The sequence below is a fragment of the Protobothrops mucrosquamatus genome, unplaced genomic scaffold, assembly GCF_001527695.2.
Source record: "Protobothrops mucrosquamatus isolate PMUCROS unplaced genomic scaffold, P.Mucros_1.0 scaffold1120, whole genome shotgun sequence".
NCBI classification, from domain to species: domain Eukaryota; kingdom Metazoa; phylum Chordata; class Lepidosauria; order Squamata; family Viperidae; genus Protobothrops; species Protobothrops mucrosquamatus.
In genome coordinates, this window is record NW_015387338.1 from 6684 (window position 1) to 23479 (window position 16796).

General features: G+C 39.7%; 1 protein-coding gene across 1 annotated transcript in view; it reads left to right on the top strand.

Moving 5' to 3' along the window:
* The window catches only part of SLC37A3 (solute carrier family 37 member 3), a gene marked incomplete at its 5' end in the record, with an annotated part of 21637 nt that extends 5078 nt beyond the window's left edge, over positions 1–16559 (top strand). The window contains 10 exons of the mRNA XM_015820320.1: positions 1255–1351; positions 2245–2329; positions 4883–5076; positions 6081–6222; positions 7175–7276; positions 8534–8581; positions 9332–9483; positions 14380–14445; positions 15812–15891; positions 16003–16559. Coding sequence (XP_015675806.1) covers positions 1255–1351; positions 2245–2329; positions 4883–5076; positions 6081–6222; positions 7175–7276; positions 8534–8581; positions 9332–9483; positions 14380–14445; positions 15812–15891; positions 16003–16027 — 991 coding nt within the window. The remainder of the gene's footprint in view (positions 1–1254; positions 1352–2244; positions 2330–4882; positions 5077–6080; positions 6223–7174; positions 7277–8533; positions 8582–9331; positions 9484–14379; positions 14446–15811; positions 15892–16002) is intronic.
* Positions 16560–16796: the final 237 nt, after the last annotated feature.

The following is a 16796-nucleotide window of genomic DNA, read 5'->3' on the forward strand; positions in this document are numbered from 1 at the left end:
CTATGAATATGTGTGAGGACCATCCTTATGTCAGGGGACGAGCCATTCCTGAGGAGGAGAACGGCTGCTTAGAAGGCTAATTGTTGAGCCCACTCTCCTCCATTTCTGTTAGATAAGGCCTCTCTGGCCACCTGGGTTGAATGGAAGGAATCTATATGAGAAAGGTAGTATCTTCAATGCTTTCGGATTTTAAAAATATCAGCCAGCATATGGAATAGCATTCAGAAACACTCAGTGCATCTCTCACAGGCATGGTACACTTTGGCAATACCAAAGCTGACCAGTGAGCATGAGGACTGCTGTTCTAGATCAGCTGAAGTTTCTGGATGGTCTTTAAGAGCAGCCCCATCTAGAGTGAATCTGATTGGGAGATAATAAGAGCATGAGCGACCACCCTTAGAGCATGCTGTTTCAGAATGTTTAGAAGTAGCAACTAAATCAGGGGTCTTCAAACTTGGCCCTTTTATGACTTGTGGACTTCAACTCCCAGAATTCCTCAGCCAGCATGGTTGAGCATGGGGCCAAGTTTGAAGACCCCTGAACTAAATGCATGGCGCTATCTATGGCTATTTATGGCTTCAAAGCCCCCGAGTCTCGTATCCTTCTTAGTTTCTTAATCAGTTACCTCTAGGATCATGAGTGATCAGAAACATATATCTGTATATTCTTAGCACCAGGATCATGAGTGATCAGAAAAAAGTATCTGTATATTCTTACTATACGTAGACTGTATCTGTACATTAAGATCTATCTATGTGCTGTGCATCGTCCACAGCTTATCCCACCTCTTAATTTTTGGGTAGAATTTTTTTTTTCATACAGCATAAATTATTTAGACATTAACTTTTTAAATCCAATAAATGCACTTCAGTTATTCAAGGTTTTTTTTTTTTAATCCAAATGATGGCTTCTTATTCCTCTCTAATTCTTAAATCCATTATTTTCAGTTTTTCCCTTCTGAGTCTGAAAAATGTGCATGCTCAGACAAACAAGACACAGCACGATAACACACTTGCTGTACCACCCTACCCAGAATACTTTGAAGTGTTTGGTATCAGAAGCTTTCCATTAGAAAGTTCCTCACTTTTTATACTAGCAATGTTGTGATAGTCCTAATAAATCAACTTGTAAAACTTAACTCCTGCATGCAATGTGGTTCAAGGGAAGAGAAATTTAAAATGATTTTTTTCTTTTGCCTGACTCTTGAGTTATTACCCAACTTAATCTTTTTTTTTTTTTAAATTTCACATTCAGGAGAGGGTTTGTTTTTGGACTCTGGAGTGCCTGTGCATCAGTGGGTAACATCCTTGGAGCATTTCTCGCCTCTTCGGTTCTGCAGTATGGCTATGAGGTGGGTGAAGCTGCCTGCTGCCATTGTCCTACCTGCATTGGAGCCTGTCATATTCTATAGAGCATGAATTTTTATTTATTGAACTTATCAACGTTTCTCTGTGGTTTCCAGTTAAAATATGTTGGGACTTCCTATACAAGCAAAAATAAAATACTTAGAAAGGAAGGATTGAGAAGATGGATAGATTATATTCAGAGAAAATATGAACTGAATAATTATCATGTAGCTTTTGATTAAAAAAATTTCTTTTTTATAAACATATATAAAAACAAATAATTGTTATATTTATAAAATTTGTATGAATTTTAATGTTATTTTAGAGTCACAGTAAGTTTATACTAGTGTGTTGTAACAATGAGTAGCTTTGGATAGAATGGGATTATTGTGTGTTTACTACCTGGTTCAGCTCTGGGAAGTCCGGGGGGAGGGGGAGGGGGGAAAGGGAATAGATAGATGTATATAAACTGATGTATTGTAGATTTATATATGTGATACTTTTTTAAGGAGGTGCCCGGTGGATACCCCAACTGCACCAGACGGGATGGTTGACAGAGGAAGGGAAGTAGGAGAGAGGGAGGAAGGAGGAGAGGTTGAGGTTAGGGAGGAGGAAGGTATGGAAAGTGAAAGAGGGGGGTGCAAGGGGGGGCACCGGACACTTCCATGAATGTATTGAGTAGTGTTATTTTTTTTGGTTCATATTGTGATTAACTGCATCATATTTATGTTATTGTTTCTAATTGAAAAATCAATAAAATTTTATAAAATAAATAAATAAATAAATAAAAAATTAAAAAAAATGAAAGGAAGGATTAATTGCTTGACTTAAGATGAGAAAATCCAGGAGAGATCCAGAAAATATCTTAATTGGGTTGTTTTTTTTTACCCCTTTTTAGTATGCCTTCTTGGTGACAGCATCAGTACAATTTGCTGGAGGAGTTATTGTCTTTTTTGGCCTTGTGATTTCTCCCAAAGAAGTAGGTAAGTAGAAGCATCATTTGGCTCGTTTTGTCTTTGCGGCTTGCAAACCCAAATTGCAAGAAGTGCATACTTAATTTTTGACTTGGCACTCCACTCAAAATCCATATTAAATATTAAAAACCTCATTAGATACTGGCATTAAGGGCAAGTTTTTTTTTTAATTTAACACGTGTACAGGTAGTCCTCGATTTACAACCGTTTGTTTAGTGACCATTCAAAATTACAATGGCACTGAAAAATGTGACTTATGACTGTTTTTCAAAGTTAGGACCTTTGCAGCATCCCCATGATCATCTGATCAAAATTCAGACGCTTGGCATCTGGCTCATATTTATGACCTTTGCTGTGTCCCGGGGTCATGTGATTTGCTTTTGCAAACCTTCTGACAAGCAAAGTCAATGGGGAAACCAGATTCACTTAACAACCGGGTTACTAATTTATCAACTGCAGTGATTCACTTAACAACCGTGGCAAGAAAGGTCGTAAACTGGGGCAAAATTCACTTAACAAATGTCTCACTCAACAACAGAAATTTTGAGCTCAATTGTGGTCGTAAGTCGAGGACTACCTGTATTGTATATTCTGCCTTTATAACAAGTCTAAATTGGTCAACAGAAAACAAAATGGTATACACCTAGATAGAATGACATTTTTGAACTTCATAACTAAAAAAGCAACTGCAACAACAATAATGACTGTCATTATCTTGATGGTTGTAAAGTGAACTGTTTTACAGACGTTAAGACGTAGACTTTGGTCCGACCACTGGGTGTCATGTCTTGATTGAAAATTACCCCGACAACACCGGACCATCTGATAAAGTCTCACCTGAGTGTAAATAATGTGGACGCAAGAAGTCTCGTTGAAGGAATCTTAAGTAAAAACCAGTATTAACCGCCAAGAAGCAGAGGAAGCTGCAAAGTACTTTAAAGTGGGCTCTATGACTTTGAGCTCCAAAGCCTGAAACCTTTTGGTAAGTGCTGCATATGGAGTCAAACGACAGGAAACCCTGGATGCATCTGATAAGATGGGATTTCTATCCTGATATAAGGCACTCTCTATGGATTTGTTAGTGTGCAGGTCTCTGCAGTGAATCCAAAGTATGGGTGTCATATATACCACCTTCTGTATACCTAAAAAAGGTGGTTTAGAGATGTTCTAAAATAGGAAGGGGAGAACCAAAGAGCAATTGATTTTCACCTAAGCTTGAGAAACAGGTTTATGTTGTTCACCTCTTGCCACTCAGTTGCAATTAGGGGAAGTGGCTGCTAGTGGGGTATAAGACCAGGATGTTTTGGTTTTTTTAAATTTCAATCTATTTGTCCTTGTGATTACCAAAACGCTTTTAGTGTTAGGAGCTGACAAGTTCAGTGATGGTGTCTGTAAAGGAACACAGGATACGCATCCTTATGTATTTATGCTTGCAGAGGAAGCACAAAAAGTTGCAGAGAAGTAGTTAATTTGTTCAGATGCTGAAACTGGATTGTAAAAACATATTGTGGGACATCTTTCTTCCAGTCTCATCTCCCCATTAGAACTGTGGCTGATAAGAGTCAGGTGTCCTAACTTTTAAATTGTATTTATTTATCAAATTAAATAATGCCACCCATCTCAGAAAAAGTGACTCCAAGCGGTGTACAGCAAAGCTAAAAATTAATATGGTTACCAATACAGCTTGTGGAGCAGAGCTGCAATGTGTATTCTAGGAACACACATAACTACCCACAATGCTGCATTACATATCAGCTGAAGCTTCCAGATACTCTTCAAGGGCAGCCCATGTGCAGCGCATTATAATAGTTCGAATGGACTACTACTACTAGTAGTACAGTAAATTTAATCACATTGCAAGAAAGAATACCAGTCTTGCAGTTGGAGAAATCTGACTCCAGCCCTAAAGCAGTGGTTCTCAACCTTTTTAATGTCGCGACCCCAACCGGTCGTAAGTCGAGGACTAAACTGGTCGTAAGTCGAGGACTACCCAACCGGTCATAAGTCGAGGAATTTCCCTGCCCGGGAGCGCCGCACATGCGTGGTTCCGCCCCCTGCACCAGCCGAGGCGTAGCTGGCAAGCGGCAGAGACGGAGCAGGCCGACCACCAGCTGGCCCAGCCCAAGGGAGGTAAGGCACCTGCCTGAAAAAGGGGGGGAAAATGGACAAAAAAAATGGCGGACAAAAAAATGGCGGACAGCCTTGCTTGGCGACCCCCGTGAAATGGTCGATCGACCCCAAATGGGGTCCTGACCCACAGGTTGAGAACCACTGCCCTAAAGGGAATGCACTAATTTGTTGTGTCTTCCAAGTAATGGCCCGACATACCAGACAGAGTCACCGTCAGGGTCAGACAGGATTCTTTTGAGAGGATTAGAAGACCAGGGATGGAAATTGGTGTTTCTGCCGAGCACCATCTAAAGCATTTCTAAGCCAAAGGAAGAGGGAGAGAGCCAGGGAGCTGAATCAGAAGGGAGTAACAATAGCTCAAAAGAGCAGGCATGAGAAGAGGGGATTCTCCCTTCCTTTGTTTCTAGGTTGCATTTCTGTGATTTCTCGTAGGCCTCCCTGAAATGGGAAAAGAAGGGGATGGTGATGCTGCTGAAGAAGATGCCACTGAGCCATTAATTAGCAGCCATGAGAATGAAGATTTTGATGAGCAGAATTACACCATTCAGGCATCTAGCAGTAGTACAAATACTCCATCCCAGGCCATTGGATTCTTTCAGGCGTGTTGTCTGCCTGGCGTCTTATTGGTAAGATTGTTGTTATCATTACCTTACAGTGATATATTTTTTACTCAGAAACAAAGTCACATGGTATCTATAGGCACAAGTATTTTTAAGGACACTTTCTTGGTGCTCCTGATCTCCTTTTCCCCTCTGATATTTTTAGTCCAGAAATTTTTACTTAAATAAAAACAGAAGCTGGCATGCTGCAAAGCATCATTTTTATTTCTATGAATATCTTTAGATCCCACCTGGGACAATAGAAAATTGAAGAAAATGAACAGTGGACTGCTGCAGCCCAATTCTTAGTTTAGCAATAGGCCAACCGACCCCACCCCCTCAAAAAAGGACAGAAGTAAGTGAAGTGATAGACAACATCTTAGGGTGGTGAGGAGCAACCTAATTAAGTTTGCTTCCTTGTCAGTGTGTGGTTTGTGACTGGTTGTGCGCATGTCACCCTTGAGAACTCCGTTATATACTGTTAGACTTCCAAAAGTGTTCATCTGCTCCTAAAGTTTACCTACTCTAGTATTTCTCAATCTCAGCAGAGTTAAGGAATAGAATAGAATAGAATAATAGAATAGAATAGAATAGAATAGAATAGAATAGAATAGAATAGAATAGAATAGAATAATAGAGTTGGAAGGGACCTTGGAGGTCTTCTAGTCCAACCCCAGCTCAGGCAGTCCAATTCCAGCAACCGTTCTTTATATATTTTAACCTCCAGTCCCCTGATCATCTTTGTTACTCTTCTCTGCACTTGTATGGGTTATGATACTTCAAAGTCATAATTACCCTAACAACTGAACAGTAGCAATACCACTACTCTCACTTGTGCCCATCCCACAGCTTTAATAAAGTATATCTGCTGGCTGGGGAATTCTGGGAGCTGAAGTCCACAAGCCATAAAGTTGCCAAGGTTGGACACCCCTGTTCTATGCATTATAGAAAAATTCAAAGCCATGCTGGCTCAGCTTGGATTGTTTTGATTCTAATAGCTTTCCTTTTGGGATGGTATTTGTTTGTTTCAGTATTCCTTGGCCTATGCTTGCCTGAAGCTAGTAAACTATTCCTTCTTCTTCTGGCTGCCCTTCTACCTCAGCAACAATTTTGGTTGGAAGGAGGCAGAAGCTGACCAACTCTCAATCTGGTATGATGTTGGAGGCATTATAGGTATGACTAAGGAGCAAAAGGCAAATTATTTTTGTTATTTCATTTTCTGTTCATTGTGGGATTGGAACAGGATGTGGCAGGGTGTGGGTGGGAATTCTAGTTGGAAACTAAGTAGACACCACTTGTCTACCAATTAGTGACTGGCAGGCAAAGTGATTATGGATGTAGTAGTCCAAAGGATCTGGAGGATGTCAAATGTATTTATTTATTAGATTTTATCCTGCCTTTATTATTTTATAGGTAACTAAAAGCAGCAAACTTACATAATACTCTTTCCTCACACTCCACAACAACAATCCTATAAGGTGGGTGGGCTGAGAGAATGTGTCTAGCCTAACGGAACCTAGCTGGCTTTCATGCCTAAGACGGAACTACAACTCTCAGTCTCCTGGTGATTGGCCCAAAGTCCTCCAGTGGGCTTTCATGCCTAAGGCGGGACTAGAACTCGCAGTCTCCGGGTGATTGGCCCAAAGTCCCCCAGCGGGCTTTCATGCCTAAGTGGGACTAGCACTGTCAGTTTCCTGGTTTCTAGGCCACCACCTTAATCACTATACCAAACTAATTGCCTACGGCAGTTTCCCCATGCTTGGGCACTCCCCCATCTTCAACTCCTAAAATTCTTAGCAGTAGTGTTGCTGTCTGGGCTGTCAGGAAAGTTTAAGTCTCACTTTGGAGAACACCAAAATTGGGGGTGGGAAACGGTTTAGAATAGTGGCTGGAGAATCTTCAGTCAACACAATGTGTGAAAGACAGACAGCTAACTTTATAGCCAATTGTGCTTTTTAAATTTATTGATTAAATTTATATGCCTCCCATCTCACCATCAAATGATTCTGGGTAGCTTCCAACATCATAAAAACAGTAAAGTAATAAATGCTGATCCTTAGTGTGCACTTTTGTCTATAATGATTACGATCTGTTATGACAGTCTTTATTCCTTTTATTTCTACAGGTGGTACCATCCAAGGTTTTATCTCTGACATGCTACAAAAAAGAGCTCCTGTATTAGCTATTAGCCTCATTTTGGCTATTGGATCTCTCTTTGGATACAGCCGTGAGTACTTTTTTTGCACAATAGGTTTTGTGGCATGAGCTTGTATCTAGTCTCCTTATTTTATGCACTAAACATAGGGAGGCCCTCTTTTCTTTTATTAAATCAGCAATTGAAATGGGTTACAATCAACTCTGCTTTTGAATTTAATAAGAGATAGCATTCTCAGCAACCTTAAAAAAAATGGCAAGAAACCTGCTCAATAAGCTGGGCAGGCAAAACTCTGCAGCTAACATCCTGCTTTCATTAGTGGTCAGCCAGGTGCTTCTGGGAGACCCACAAACTGAGTGTTCCATTGTGTGTTGGAATGAACAGGAAAAGGAGAATGTTCTTTTCCAGTAGAGGGAGCTGTCTGCACTTGTGCAGATGTACCTTTATTGGAGCATCTCCTGTGTTCAGGCCATCTCTTTCAAAGCTGTGGGGTGGGCACAAGTGAGAGTGGTGGTATTGCTACCGCTCAGTTTTTAGGGTAATGATGGCTTTGAAGTATCACAAGCTTTAGTTGAAATTCATTGCTTCTATCATTTTGCTGGATCCCTATAATTTCTAGCATTGAGCTTCTGGAGGTTGCTCTCTTGATTTCTTTCTTTCTTTTTATTTCCCCTTTCTGGGTTAGAGCAGTGAGCAAAAGCAAAGCTTGTAATTATTTTGGAATATTGTATCTCAGAGATTTGGTAGAGAGTCCCCAAGTCTGCTCTTCCTGATAGAGATGGTGAAATATTGCACTAGCAGCTTCCTTCACTCATTCCTGGCCGCATTGCTTGATTAGATCAGTGCTTGGCAAAATACTTTTGCTGAATTCTTGCTTTCAGTAAGGTTGGGAACAAGCAGTTCCCTTCAGGTTTGTAGGTTCATCTATAAGAGGCTGAGGTCATTTCAGTCCAGTGTTCTTGGCTGCCTTGCTAAATGTTCTATTCCAGTTCAGGGAAATTCAAATAAATCAAATTTTAATGATCCAAAATTACTCCAGCAATTCAATTATGGACTAAACTGAATATAGCTAGCACAGAACTCCTCTTGCCTTCCTCATCTTTCTGTTTGTTATAAAGCTCCCCTGGTTTTGAGAAGGAAGCATATTTAACCATCAGTGAAGGCAAAATTAAAGAAACTCTATTGCAGCAGAAGATTAAGGCACTGTTAACATATCATGCCAATGCATAATCTTGAAAACGGTCTTTTATAATCAGCTTTTCATCTCATCCTGAGTTTTTTATCTGTGGCAAAAAGAATTATGAACTTTTCTTTTCTTTGTTTCCATAGGTTCCCCAAATAACAAACCTATCAATGCAGTTATCATGGCAATTACAGGTAAAAGATCCATGTATTTTCAGGGACAGTTAAGAAGATCTGTTTTCATAATGTCATATCTTGGCTTGTTTCAATGTTTTGTCAAGCCATAATCTGGCTTGTTGATCTTTGCCTAGTGTGATAGCTGAACCCAACCACTGTTATTTATAACCCAGCAGGTTTATAACAATATGTTCTATAACCTAATGGGTTACTCAATACTAAAAACACGGTTTACTAAAACATATGAAGGAATCATTTAAAGTCTAGTCTGTTACAAGACTATACTGCCACATCAATTAGGGAACACTGTAAATTTGTTTTTCCTTCTTCCAGAAGTTCACAATCAGCAGCTTTGGGAGAGGGAGGCAAACACATATGTGGATATATAATTTCCATTTACTAGGGGGAGACTAGACCATGAAAACTTAATGATGAAAAAGGTACGAGCAAGATTTATGAATGGGCAGTAGACTGGACCAGTGTTTCTTGGCAGCTTGAAGACGTGTAGATTTCAATTCCCAGAAATCTCCAGCCAGTGGGGAATGATTGTATGATTGTAAACTAACAATGACTGCAAACTAAATCAGCACATTATAATATTTCCACTGATGTTTGGATGCATGGCTGGTCTGACGTTTTGATAGTTTTCTTTGGTTAAGTGACAATGTTGCAGGTTCAGATTAAGATCATCTTGTGTTGTACTGGAAACAGAGCCCACCTCCTCCATGTTCTCATTCTTAGCTTCATTTTCCTTTTGATGTTTCATAGGCTTTTTTATTGGAGGCCCTTCCAACATGATCAGCTCTGCCATTTCTGCAGACCTGGGGCATCAGGAAGCGATCAAAGGAAGTAGCGAGGCTCTTGCAACTGTGACAGGAATTGTGGATGGCACCGGCAGTATTGGGGCCGCTGTGGGTCAGGTGAGGCAGATCTGAAAAGCCTTCAGGATCATTATAGCAATGAAAGAACTCATACAGGTGGTCCTTGACTTACAACCACAATGAAGCCTGCTCATTATGATTATAAATGTTGATGGTCATAAAGCAATCATCACACGAGAGACCCAATCTTACAGTCTATTTTTGCAGCACTCATTAAGCAAATCAGTATGGTCATTAAGTGAATCCGCAGTGGTTAAGCAAATCTGGCTATCATTAAATAAACCCATTGTTTGCTGTGGGCCATTTTTGCTGAAATAAAGTAAGTAAATGCCAGTTTTGCCAAAATTAATTGTGGTCACGTGACTATGGGATGCTGCAAACGGCCATAAATTTGGGCCGTTGCTCAGTGCTCAAAATGCAGTCATGTGACTGTGGGGGAGGTAGCAGTCCAAACTTTGGAATTGGGTTGTGAGTTCCTTTGTGTGTGTGTCGGGTATGTGTGTTGGAATCTGTTGTAATTTCAGTCACTAAGCAACCGGTGGAGAACGACTTGTACCGAAGCAAAGGTTTGGTTTATTGAAAATTTTAAGACCTGACAGGCTTTTCTTTTCAGCAACATTTCACTAAAGCGTGTATTAATAGTAGTATTTGTTACATCTCAAAAAAAGATAAGAAAAAAAGGTTAATTTAGAATGATGATCATCACCCCGGCTTAGAGGAAACATAGCTTATTGGGGAATTTTGGTTTAGAAAAGGATGCTTTCAGTGTATCCAGAGGACATTCAAAGCGCTGCGGTCGAATTCCAATCCTGAGCCTCCGGCTGACTTTTTCATACAAACAGTGTCTTTTGTGGTGCTGCTAACATATACGTTTGAAAGCCTGCTGTTCGGCAGATCTTCCCTACGACAATTGCATTTTTTAAAAGATTTTTTTTTAATCTTGCCTTTATTATTTTTATAAATAACTCCGAGTGGTAAATACCCAATACTATTTTTTTCCTCCTATTTTCCCCATAACAACAAACCCTGAGAAATCAGGTAGGCTGAGAGAGAGTGACTGGCTCAAAGTCACCCAGTCAGTTTTATGCCTAAGGCAGGAACTAGAAGTCACAGCTTCCTGGTTTCTAGTCTTGTGCCTTAACCACTGAACCAAACTGGCTCTCTTTTCCTTCACCTTTCCAGTCCATTAAGGTATGTGTGTGTGTGTGGGGGGGGCTGTAATGGGGAGGATAATGCATAAGAAGAGCCAACTTTTTTTGCATGTCTTGCAATGTTGCTGTCCAGGAAGATGGAGATATAAATCATTCCACTTTCTACTATATTTCTATGCTTATGGCTTTCCTGATTCATCTCTGTGTCACCTGGAAGAGAGCATCTTCCCTGTTTCTGCAGGGGGGAATGATTCTCTCTGGTTTGCGTAGTGCTTATAAGGCATCAGGTTAGAAACCAGGAAACAGTGAGTTCTAGTCTCGTCTTAGGCACGAAAGCCAGTTGGGTGATTTTGGACTAGTCACTTTCCTTCAGCCCTACCCACCTCATAGGGTTGTTGTTGTGGGGAAAATTGGAGGAAGAAGGAGTATTAGGTATGTTTGGCAGCTTAAGTTATTTATAAAAATAGTAAAGGCAGGATATAAATACATAAATAAATCTAGCAGAAATAGCAAAAACAGAACTAAAAAATACAGGATACAGAGAACAAAAGAACAATTAGTAGCTAGTTTGGTAAGATAGGAAAAAGGAAGACTAACCCTTTATGGACAAAGGAGAATAAGATATAACGAGGCAGGGAAGGAAGCCATGTTTAAATATTATAAATAGAATTAATATCAACCAGCCTTTCTCAAAATTAAAGATATCAATTTTTTAGCAGTAATGCCTTCAGCCTGTTCCAACTCCTGCTCGTTTCTTTTAATAGCATCTTAGCAAATGTAAGATGACACAATTCACAAGTCTTATTTAAGTTACGTAGATAGGACAGGAAGCCACTTTTTTTAAAAAAAAATAATAATAATTATGGCCTATTGAATAAGTGGCCTGCTTCTTGCAAAATATAAAGCTGCAATGCACGAGTTCACACATGACATGAAACCAAGGACAAGCGAGTGAGTCCCACTGTGATTTAGTGCTTTGTGAAGAAGATCAGAGTGTGTAGAATTATATCCCAATGCTGTAGGCAGGCCCAGGTTGCCAGCCCCACTTTTGATGTCATTTCCTACAGTGGCCAAGCAAGTCTTGAGAATGGGATGGGCCATAAATAGCAGGAAATGAATTAAAATGTAAATTCATGAATACAAATGTAAATACAAGAATAAAATCTGTTCTTGTTTATTTTTATGTATTGCCTTATAACAGTGTTTCTCAACCTTGACAATTTTAAGGCATGTGGACTTCAACTCCCAGAATTCCACAGCCAGCAATGCTGGCTGTGGAATTCTGGGAGTTGAAGTCCACATGCCTTAAAATTGTCAAGGTTGAGAAACACTGCCTTATAATGTTTGCTGTATCTAGCTGACGTCTCGCCTGGGGCATGGTCATTGTTAATGAAAAAGCTTTGTCACATCAACTTTGTGGTTTTTTTTTCAACTGTGTGCCTTCAGAGAACCCAAATGGGTTAGGGTAGGAACTACTTACCTGCTTTACTAGCCTGCTGCATTGCTTACCTGCAAAATGGCTCATAAGAACTGTTGTCTGAGTTCCTTCTCCCATTGGCTCCCTTTACGTGTAAACAACAAATATGCATTAATGTTTCCAAGTGAGTCTCTTCTGGGGGCTTTTAGACTAAGCGAGGTTCATTATGTTTGTTTCTATTGCCCAGTGTCAGATCTACAACACAGCGTCCCTTTCCGTTGTGGGGTTTTAAGATGGGTCGCAGAGGTGTTCACACAAGGAAACGCAGGGCTAACTTAGAAGCAATGTGAGTGCAATGCAGGGATGCGGTTAGTGCAATTGGCAAAGGTGTTGGCTTCTATCCAAAAGTGCTGGGGCTGGAAAGGGTATCTTTTGAAAAACTTGGCTTTGGGGGAATGTTGCAATAATGCATCGGCCACCCTGATTTGAGGGAGCATAGCAGTGTGGAATTCCTCTCGGCTTTCTTCTGACTGTGGAGTGCTTTTGCTCTAGGAAATTACTAATCATTTGCCTCATGACCTGGAAGCAACACAGTGCTTTTCAAAGCTATAAGACCGGCTATTGTGTGAAGATAACAATGGCGTATCTTCTGTGGAATTCATTATTCCTAGCCATTGCTATTCTCCAATTTTTCGAACTTCCTTTATTCATGAGGGCTTTGTGTCTGACAAATTGTATCCTCTACTTCCTTCTCTACCTAAGATTGCTGTTATCTGTGACAGTATATCACCATAGCAACCGGCTGAGATTCCACAAACTGGGCTGTCTCCCCTAGTGGGAAGTCAGCATCAGAAATACGTTGAACTTGTCAGAAAATGAAGAGCCTTAAAAGAATACAACATATGAAACATAAATGTGCCAAGGTTTATTCCAGCGGTTGAAATGAGTGCACTTTGGGCAAAATCTCTCCACAGCCATTTGAAATGATTTATGGAGGGAGATAAAAAAGCAGAAACATTATTTATTAATGCATAGAATATCCCAAGTGAAAATGTAATTTCCACACAAAAGTAAACATGACTATATTTTGAGCTAGTTTGTCTACTGTGCAATTGTCTAGCCTGTTTAGCTTGCAAGCTCTATTAAGTTTGTCATTTTTAACTCTTGGTGTCCCAATCTTTCTTTCAGCCATTCAGATTTAGCACCAAACTATTTATATAATTTAGAGGCTTCCTGATTCCAGTCAGGAGTTATGTGAAGTGATGGGGTTTTTCCCCCCATTCTGATTTAATTTGTGCTATTTTATGTGCCTCTCTCTTTTTTTTTTAATTAAAAAAAATTGGAGGAATGTGGAGATAGCGCAGGAAGAGAGCAGTGCTTCACCAAAGAGTAGCGATGTTGGTCTCTCATTAGAGGAGGCGGCATTTGGAAAAGATTTCCAATGTGAGATCACTGCTCTGATCTTGTGGAAGTCAAAGAAGGCAGTGTGTGGACTTAGACCGAACAGTTTATTGATTGTTTTGCTAGGCCACCTTTGAAGGACAGAAGCTGTCCCACAGGAGTTTGCCACAATAAGAACCCAATGAAAACATAATGTAATAGAATAATAAACCTTATGAAATATGCAGACCTCAGCAGCAGAACATTTATCCATCAGAATTTCAAACTGAAGCAGTGTTGCAATTAAAGTCCAGCTGCTTTTCCTTTAGAAATCTCATCAGCTCCTGGTTGGGGCATCTTAAGGACCATTTTCTCTCTTGGGCTTGCTTATCGGTTTCTATCCTGCTTCTCTCACTGATAGGTTCAGATGTGAGGAGAAGAAACGTGGGCTACTTTAGTAACTTCTGCCTCTGGAGAAGCTTGTGTAGCTCTGCCACGGTCTCATTTCTAACACTTAGATTTTTCAAAGGGACTTTCAGGAGAAGGAGAACTTTCCCCCCTGCTTCGATGATTATAAGATAGCATTTTCAAGCACACTGTTTGACATTCTCATAAAGATTTAGATTTGTGTGCCAGTTTTCTCCTACCTGCTGTGCTTCAGATATGATGGAGTAGAACTTGAGTTAGTCCACCTCTGAAAAGAACTGTGTGTGAAGCTTTGCTTAATATTGAAAAATTACTTAGAGAGGCAAAGGGGAGAGGAAGGGAAATATGTACATAAGGGGTCTGTGTGTGTGTGTGTGTCTGTCCTATATGTTTGTATACCCTTGTATATACGTATATGTAGACATGTATATGCACAGACGTATATACAGTATATATATAGAGAGATTTGTATGCATAAACAAAGTAATAGAAAAATAAAACTCAATCTATAGTATGCATTCCTTTAAGGACATAGGCTCATTGTGTTTTCTTTCCTTCTAGTACTTAGTATCTTTGATCCAGGAGAAGTTGGGATGGATGCAAGTTTTCTATTTCTTCATTTTGATGGTAAGAAGACATTACTTACCAAGAAAAAAAATCCAGATATGAATTTGTTAAGCAAGCAGATTAAAACTCCTGGTTTAGCATTATGTTAAACTGCTAGAGCGCGAGATGATATATTATTCTATTTACGTCAATGGGAATTTCTTCTGACTAAAAAAAAAAAAAAAAGATTGTGGCCCCAATGAGATAAAGCCAGAGGTAAGAGTCAAATAAAGGATGTCTTGATTGATGGCTCAATCTTTTCACTGTTGAATTGCTAATAGCTGGCTGGTGTCCAGCCACTTGTTCCCCATTCTGATGGCATCTCTCGAGGGAAACAGTTGTAGGTGAATATTTAAACATTTTGAATAAGGAGAATGAAAGACATAGTTTACATTCTTAGCTAAGTTCATCCAAAGAAGATGAAGGACAATCAAATCTTATAAAAGTTTTCAATATATTTTCAATTTATTTTAACTTTCTTGCCTTTTTAGCCTGGAAGGATTATATTTCCTCAGTTTCACAGGAAATAGCATTTATATGTATAATCTGATTGGCAACTGTAACATACTGAATATAACTTCTTCATAGGTTGCATGATATTCAATATGAAATAGTCCTCATGTGAAATTGAGATTGTATCATTGATAATGGGTGTAATTTTCAATCTCTAATTGGTCTGCCATCTCAACAGTCTGTATTTGAAGAATGTACCTCATAAGAAAACTGCAATCCTGAACACATTTAGAGGAAGTAGGTTAGTTAGATCTCTGACTAAGGGACCGTACAATAGCATATCTAAATGCATCTAAAACATCCTTTCTTAATGTGGATGCCCTCCAAGTGTGGATTTCAACTATTAGAATTCTCTGCAATAGCCATGAACTGGCTGGGGCATTCTTTGAGTTGTAGTGTAAACCACACTTGGAATACTGCATCCAGTTTTGGTCACCACGATGTAAAAAAGATGTTGAGACTCTAAAAAGAGTGCAGAGAAGAGCAACAAAGATGATTAGGGGATTGGAGGCTAAAACATATGAAGAACAGTTGCTGGAATTGGCTATGTCTAGTTTAATGAAGAGAAGGACGAGGGGTGACATGATAGCAGTGTTCCAATATCCACGGGGCTGCCACACCGAAGAGGGAGTCAAGCTATTCTCCAAAGCACCTGAAGGCAGGACAAGAAGATACAACTGCCATCAAAATAAGCAATATTGGGCCATTTGGGCAAACAGACTGATCAGCTATAAAGTCCTTCTAAGGGTACATGGGATGGCAAATCTGGATTTGCCTCTGTGTAGTGTTTCATAACCTCTAGAGCTAGTGCCATAATTGCATTGAATCATATTGTGCATCTGTCTTCAAGCTATTCATATCTTTCTTTTTGCAGACCAGTTTAACGGTGGTCTTCATCATGCCTTTGATAGTGAAAGAAACTAGTATGCTCCTTACGCAGAGGCGCTTGCGCAGGTTGGCTGGCTGACTCCCTTCTCTTTTCCGTTTGGTGGACTTTTTTTTTTCCAAGGGGGAACTTGGCATTTCAGGCCTTTTACATTCATTTCTTGATTTACATCCACAAAGATCGGATTTGCTGAAAGACTGCTGAGAAATGGCCACCAATACATTCATCACTGAAAGATTGTCATCTGAATCCCATCCGAAGATAATGCTATGGAAACCCACAACTGGGAAAGAGCTAATTGTGTGCTTGGAAGGCTTAGTGAGTGTAACAGTGAGAGATGTTTTCTCTTTGATTTTTACCTCTTGTTTCCAAGGCTTGTTTATGCAATTATCAAGATTAAGTGATAAAACATTGGGCTTGTGTGTGGGAGAAAGGTTCTTGAAAGCAGAAAGTGATTGTGCCTAGAAAAAGCATTTGTATAGTAAACCCTTGATTTAATGGATAGGGACCCGGGCAGGGGAAAGGGGTGTCTATTAAAGCTGAATGAGATTGTTCGAGGCCAAAATGTACCCATACATGAAATTACTTTAATAATCATAAGTGTTTGGTGTCGCCTTTACCTATGAAGCCATAGGTAAAAGCTATACCTAAAATATTTATACCTTTTCTTACAAAATACAGTCACCAACTCTTGTGAAAGAGTTTGAGATAGCCACTAACTGACCAGGTAACTATTTATTAATTATTATTTTTTTTAAAAAAAAATTATGCATGTGCAGCAGCAGGAAATATTGCCTGACCTGACTTGATCCATGGTTTGGGATGAGTTCTGATATTGCCTGAAATTCAGACAAAAATCCAGATCCAGATATTTTGTCCACTACATTGGAGATCCATTAAACAGAGGATTTACTATACTTGCTTTCTTCCTATTGTGCTCATTTATCGGTGGCAATCTGGAGGTCTTCCAGAT